Source organism: Triticum dicoccoides, chromosome 1B, assembly GCF_002162155.2.
Source record: "Triticum dicoccoides isolate Atlit2015 ecotype Zavitan chromosome 1B, WEW_v2.0, whole genome shotgun sequence".
NCBI classification, from domain to species: domain Eukaryota; kingdom Viridiplantae; phylum Streptophyta; class Magnoliopsida; order Poales; family Poaceae; genus Triticum; species Triticum dicoccoides.
The window spans coordinates 27,687,452-27,695,042 of NC_041381.1; the positions used below are offsets into that span (position 1 = coordinate 27,687,452).

General features: G+C 44.0%; 1 protein-coding gene across 1 annotated transcript; it reads left to right on the forward strand.

Annotated features, from left to right (window-relative positions):
* Nucleotides 1-602: 602 nt before the first annotated feature.
* Nucleotides 603-2,751, forward strand: LOC119317140. Its single transcript, XM_037591552.1, has 3 exons — nt 603-949; nt 1,507-1,718; nt 1,954-2,751. Exons 1-3 carry the CDS (start codon nt 664-666, stop codon nt 2,551-2,553), a joined length of 1,098 nt encoding a protein of 365 aa, XP_037447449.1. The 5' UTR covers nt 603-663; the 3' UTR covers nt 2,554-2,751.
* The last annotated feature ends 4,840 nt before the right edge of the window (nt 2,752-7,591 follow it).

Here is a 7,591-nt window from a genome sequence, read left to right on the forward strand (position 1 = left end):
GGCCTTTGGTCCTGCCCGGTTCGTGTCTGGAACCGGGACCAAAGGCGTTAGACGAACCGGGACCAATGGCCCCCGAGGCCCGGCCGGCGCCCTGGCCTCACGAAGCGGGACTGATGCATCCTTTGGTCCCGGTTCGTGAGTGAACCGGGATTAATGCCCTTATCCTGGCCTTAACCAAAGCCTTGTTTTCTATTAGTGGTTAGTAATGCTAAATCCAGTATCTGCTTCGGTCCCTTGTAGCACATGGTACATCTGGTGGCAACGTCGGTAGATGGTTAAGGGTGTTTCAGTCCAAACAGTGGAGAAAACGACAATACCTAGACTGTGGGAGAATTCTACCTCAGATTTTATTTCTCTTCTTCTTGTAAATGATATGACCATTCTATGAGAAATAAAGTCTTTTACCCGTAAAAAAGATCACCCCTAAAAAATGTTGTGCAAATTAGAAAAAAAAATCCTCCAATGAAATTTATGTTGTTTTGGCTAACGGACACCTCAGGGGCTGCCTAGGCTGACACGTTACTTAATAGTCTTGGACCTTGGCCCAGCCCAAAGCAGCATCTATAAGAGTCAACAAAGAGGAAAAGTAGGGTTTGCTCGATTGGCTCGGCGGCGCTCTAGGGTTTGCTCGATTGGCTCGGCGGCGGCGGCTGGCGATTGGCGATGGCATCTGTAGAGGAGTTGGAGGAGGAGGAGGAGGAGGAGGTGGAGGACGTCGAGCCTTTAGTGTACGACCGGGCGAAGTGGGTGGCCTGGGCGGTGGAGGAGAAGGAGTGGTCCCGGCGGGAGGAAGAGGAGAAGGCTCGGAAGCGGGAGGAGAACCGGCGGAGAAGCGAGGCACACGACAAGGTCATGGACTCCATCATCGAGCACGATCCCAAGGTGGGGCGCGACGTCTACACCCGGTTTTTCCTCAGGGACTTCTCCGTCTTCAACATCGACGAGGAGTGTAAGTGGCCTCTCCCTCTCCATTTCTAAAGCTGTAGTAATTTTTTCTGATTGACAGTATGTATGGTAACTGAATTACGTTACATTAGGACGACGTCTCTCACCTGTATAATCCTCTGTTAGGAGAATCCTCTGACATGCCATGTTCTCTTCATTATTGATGCATAGCAGTGAACAGTGAATCCCAATCCGTTTACTAGATTGATTCAGGTGTATCAATTGACAACAGGAACTCACTGATTTGGCTAAAACCGAAATTTACTTTCTACAGATGGTGAGATGATAGTTTTCTCTTGAAGTTAACAGCGAATCTCAATTCATTTACTTGGATTTGATTCGTATGTATCACTTAACAACAAGAATCACTGATTTTGCTAAAATTGAAATTAACTTTGGTTCGAATGGTGAGATGATAGCTTTCTCTTGAAGTTAACTCAGCAAATGAAATAAGAATATTACGTGGTTTAACTCAGTGGCATAGAAATGGGAAGAACACAAGCTGGGGCTGTTTATTGTCATGAAATAATCTGATAGATTTATTTTGCTTATTAATTGCAGCGTCTGTCCCTCCAATGCGATACACTGATAGTATCTACCAAGATGAATTTGGGCTAGAAGACTCTGCAAACATCCTCTCCGTCAGCATAGTCTCCTCAGATGCAGGCTTCCCAGTCGATGTCTATGGCCGTGTCATTGCCAGAGACAGCATTGACTACAAGTGCATTTATCTCTTTCACCGCAATAGAGATGGTTGCCAGCGTGTCAACGAGGTACATCCTTCCTTCTAAGTTCGTTCTAATCGGGTTTCGTTTTATTTGAAGATGCCTTTAATAAACTGTTAATGTACATATAAATGGAGTTATCTTAGTGCTGGTGGTTGTCGATCCAGATAGTCATCTGCATATAAACGGAGTAGCTTTTATGCCATGCTTTCAAGTTTCAATCTTCATTTTGAGCAGTGTTTGGATGAGCATACTTTAATCTCTTGTGCAATTTTTTTCATAGGATGGAATGCTGATTTTAACTGGCCCATATCGAGGTCTAGTGCTGGTTGATTTCATCTATCTAGAGATAGATCTTAAAATAAGGGAAGAAGGAGTTCCAGACAGGCCATTTAGCAAGGGTCTAATAAGCATTGATGGCCGAGTACTGTCTAGAGAGAAAGATGTCATGGTTAGAAGTGAAACCCTTGAGAGCTGGCTCAGCACTACAGAAGTGAGATTCACAACTGTCCTGAACGCAGTCGAGTGCACCTTTGAAATCAAGCTCACTGAGGGGCTTTTTAAAGGAAATATAACAGTTGGCATCGCGGATGTAGCTCGCAAGCTGGACAATGAACAAACGATTGTGATTCATGATAGCACAGCAGATGGCGTGGTTACAAGTGATGAAAGTGGAGTTATCAAACTCCGGCGAAGTGTCATTACTATCTGTCTGGAAAGAACGGTGATGTTTCACATAAATAATGAGGCTGATGGTGTTTGTGCTGAACGAAACTTTGATTTCACTCCACGCCGCACTGGTGCAGATGAACATAAAATTACGTGTGGTGCTGGGAAGTTCAGATTCAGGGTTGTCTGGTCCTTGATGGACTTTAGGCTGTAATCCTGTGTCTTGGTAAACATAGTTCTGATGTAATGGAGTGATGCAGTGATGTAGCGAACTAAGTTAATCGTGATGTAATGATGTGGTGCACTAAGTTATATTATTGTTATTAAATAACTTGATGGATTATATGTAATGAGTAGCGAACTAAGTTATTATATAATATTCTGGCTTGTTATACCAAATTTGTTGGTTTAATTTTTTGGCATAATTAAAGCAGATTAGTGCACTTGGCGTTTTGTCAGACATTTGTTAGGCATTAATATGAACATCTGTCACTGTTAAGGGACTTTTCTACAATATTTATCTGTGATTTGTATTGATTGCTCATGGTCACGTCTCTGTTATGTAAATGTCCTGAGAATTTAATTATTTGGAAGATGGCTTTGCATTGCATTTGGTTGCTGTTATTCTGAAGTAACTTCTGAAGCACAACCTGGGTTCAACTTGGAAGGCAGGAGACATCTTCATGTTATCTGAACCACATGTTTGCTGGGAAGGAGTGTCCTTCACGAGAAAGTGGCTTCATTTTTTGATCCATGTTGCCTGTTCAAGCCAATACAAAATTTGCTGGAACATAAGAAATTTGGGGATCTTTACAAAAGAAACGATCTTCAAGACCCCATGCCGCCAGAGGTACTTTTTTTTACCCATGTTCTCTTTTATAAACTGTGTTTGGTTCTGTGCTTCTGGCAACGCCTCTACATATGCATATGTGGATATGCTAATTGCGACATCTGTGATGATTACCTAGGGCATTTGTTTATTTTACCTAGGGCACTGGAAAATGTTGGAATTGCTGACATGGCTACAAGGATTTAGAACAATGAGAGGGTAAAGGTCCGTATGTTGTAATATTTCCACTTCAATCCGAACTTTTGAATGATTGCCATCTCTACCTCTAAAAACCGTTGGTTGTAACACTCTTGATGGTTTGGCTTAACTAGCTGTTTTGAACGCTTTGATGAGCACCAAGAGGCATGCTTCTCCTGACCATAATTTAAGAAATAATCAACACTTGATCCCTCCCCACCTGTATATTGCTCAAAAAACTGCCAAAGCTAAGAGTTGCCCCTTAAGCTTTGGCTGGTCCAGTTTATAAGGGAAACAAGATTGAAAACCTAAACAAATTGACCCTGTTTATGAGGAAAACCGTACAAGTAACAAGGCTACAGAGGATGAGGAAAAATTGACGCACATCAAAGATTAACAAGAGAAGGAAAAAGGATGCCCAGGACAAGTCATGACCTAGCTAGCAGACCGAAGGACCAACACCACGGGAGGCACAAGTAGACTAGGGGTATCGTCGAGGGATCACAATACCTAGACTAAGCAAGCAACCTAACGCACCGCACCGGCGTGCATACCGAACCCCTCGAGACAACTCAGGAGCATCCACAACCAACGAGTGACAACACGAACCTTGACTTGGAGCTCCGCCACAGGAATTCGGGACGATTAGCAAGTTGGGGAGGCTTCTTGCGTCATCGAAGAGCAAAGATGAACCGGAACAACACCAAGAGCATAAAGCTCACCGCAACACATCGTCCACCAATGGAGGGACTTGAACTTGCACAGCAACATGGCCATCATCGGGGAACACCACCAAAGACGAACACATAGGGAGCAAGGCAGCAGCAACACAAACCACCGTCGACCCCAACCGGCCGCACCACCACCACCAACATTCCGGCAGCAAGCAACGCCCAACAACAACCAAGCTGACCCCAAAATAGTATATTACTGCAGCAATATATCGTCTGTCAATTGATGTTGACGGTCCTATGTTCAGAGTTATCAGCACATTCCTTTAGAGCACCCCTACCTATATTTTTGTGAATTCCCGGCGGACATATTGCTGCAGTATCTGATCTAGTTTTCAGAGAAATCAGCACATTCCATCAGAGAAACCCAGCCTTTGTTTTCTATGGTGCTTCAGATCAAAATACTGCTACCATATCTGTTCAAAGTCGTGGTTCATTGTCTTGCTGCTCTTGCAGGCGTATGTGCTCGGAGCATTGAACACTGAGATGTGGCTCGGCTAAGTGGAAGGAGAGCAAGGACAGAGATGCCTTGCCCGATGACCAGTCACCAGATGTGTCATCTTAGATTTAGCTCCTGCAAGTACTGGTCTCTGCTTCCAGTCCGAAGGGCTGCTAACAAAGAAGCTGGATATCCACGAACCTCTTTCAACGATAGCAGCAATGACGAGGTTATGACGTTGCATCATTGCTCTATCCATGTCCCAAGTAATTTTCTTGCCATTGTTGTTGTTGTGTAACTGGATAAGACCTGCCTCCTGCTACTATCTATGCATAATCTTCTGTTCTCATTTCATACATTGTTTTTCCTCGTACGTTAAGGCGGGCCTTGCTATTTGTCAGTGTGATACTTGATGGTTCCAGCGGGCCTTGCTATTTGTCGATACTTGATGGCTTCAGCATCATGTTATACAATAGAGGCTGCTGATTTGATAGAATTATAGGAAGTAGCCGCGAAATTAAGTAAATGTGATGGAGGAATGCCTAGCTCACTTGGGTGGGACTGCATGAAGGGAGAGTGGATCTACAATCCACCACCTGGGCTCGAGTTCTCATGGGATTGAGCTTGGGTTCCTATTTGTTATGCCCCGCTTACAATTTTCCATAAAAGAAGTGATTGCAATGAGGAATGAAAGTGATAGTAGTAATTCCATGGTATGTCCTAATGTTTTCCGGGAGCTGGTCCTTACAAAAAAAACTCAAAGCACTTCTTGCTGGTTTTGTTCTTGTAATTCATTCCGTCGTATTGGCTAGAAAACGTTGATACACTCGTGCATATTATATCACTTGTTATTCATTAAATTTCTGTTATCTTTTAATGTACACCAGCCTTGAAGATGTTCTTCTAACTTGATTACCCAAAAGAGAAGCAGCATTACCTGATTTTCCAAGATAACAAAAAAAAAAAGAGGAAGGTTCATAAGCCTGAAGTTCTATGATAAAATTTCTGTTTAATCTTTGAATGATTTTAGCCCATTTAATCTTAAATGGCCATCTCTTTACATCTGAAACCTATACCACTTGTTGAACTACCCGAAGTCTTGTTTACATATCTTATTAGTTTCCAATTTCTGAAGATATCTCTGTTGAGCAAAATGACGCTGTATCCCTTGGTCAAATTGCTTTAAGCTTCTCAATCTAATCAAACTAATGTAGGGATCTAGTGACTCTGCAATAGATGATTTTCATGTAGGTTCCTGATCATTGCTCTTCCATTTTCATATAACTCCTTTTCACGATAGCGTGTTGTCTGCTGCACTCTTTTCTACTTTGCGCGTTCATGCTACATGCCTACAGGGCGACCTTCCATGTTTCAGTCGGCTGCCATGCTTGGAAGCTTACTTGGAAGCCATGGGATCCACACAGGGTTAAAGTTTTTCTTCTGGTTCACCTGCTTGGGTCGTTACTGGACAACACTGTGCGTCAGTGCCTAGCTCGTAGAGAGCTGCCACATGATCCTGCCTGCATGTTTTGTGGCCAAACCTTGGAGACCGTGCAGCACTTTCGGGTTGACTGCCCATTTGCCAGGGACGCTTGGCGTGGGTTCCTCTCCTGGATCCATGCCGCCGTCAGAGATCCCGTCCCTGGCGAGCCACTCATCGACTGGTGGCCACAACCTGCATGCCAAGCAGAGATCTCCTAAAGAGCGGCAAGGGTCTTGCGAGCACTGTGCTTCTCACGTCCTGGATGATCTGGAAGCACAGGAACGCCTGCACTTTCGACAGTGTGCAACCTGATGTTCGCACCATTCTCAGCGGATATATCTTCGATGAGGGTAGCGCATGGGGCTGACTGCCTACAGACCTGATGGCTTGGATGTTTTGTTGATTTCCCTGAGCAGTTTTCTTTGTCGCTTGTCGCTTTTACTCTGCCCGCTTAGGTCTCTATTGTCTATCTAATTATCACCATGTAGAATGTATTAGCACTTAGGCCAGCTAATTCAGAGGTGAAATAGTTTTTAGATGCTGTGCTCACAGAGATTATTCAACCGTTTCGTTGCCATGATTGCTAATTTTTCACTTGTGGGTCAAGGAGTTCAACCATATACCTATGATCAGTGTGGATTCAGTTCTACAGAAATTTGTTTGGCTGCTTACTCACTTAGGTGCCTGTGAAATTCACATTCATTGGTTAATGTCTAGTCTCTTCTTTTTTGCAGGTTGCTAGCGTGATTTGTTTATCAGTGATTTGAGTAGGGAGGGTGCACACAACTTCTGGTTGATGTGGCCGAGGTTGCTGCCGAATCATACGAGGTTTTTACGGGCCTAGGTTAACGATGGCATCGTTGCTGATGGTATATTCAGCCACTATGGTCGCCCTCATAATGCTGAGTTGAGTGAGAAGGCTGGCTTGTACTAGCTTGTAGCGTGACTTTGAGTATAGCCATGCTAACATAGTTTCCTGATATCAAGGGTCTGTTTGGCAACCCACCAGCTCAAAAAATATGAGGAGCTGCGGAGCGTCTGTTTCTCAGCTCCGTGCTTTCTAACTGTAGCTCCGCCTGCTCCGGGAGCAGAGTGGCGGAGTGGAGGGACTCTGAACAGGGCGCAAGTGCCGTTGTGTATGCCTATGCTACTGAGACACATATTTTTCTCTTCTGTTGTGATTGGTTACCAGTTATTCTGATTTTAAATTTTACAATTGTTTCTCGATATTTTGTATTCATGGATGATATTCTGCATGTAACCATTCATGCTGCCAAGCTGGATATACCTGGAGAATAGATATGATTAGAAGTGGTGGTGCATCTTTAACCTGAAAGTGGTTCTTTAAACTGTAAAATGGTACTACCTAAATACACATTCAATACCAGCTTGTCTTTTAGCAAGAATAGTTCACATTTCCTTGGATCTTAGCTCTCGTTTGACCGGTCTTTGCATATCGAAACCTCGTAATGTGTAGGGCCATTCACAATATTGTCATGGTGATGAACTGATGCTGGTGGTCAGTGGAGGAGCCAGGATTGGCTGACACCCAGACGGGAAACTAAAGGCTAG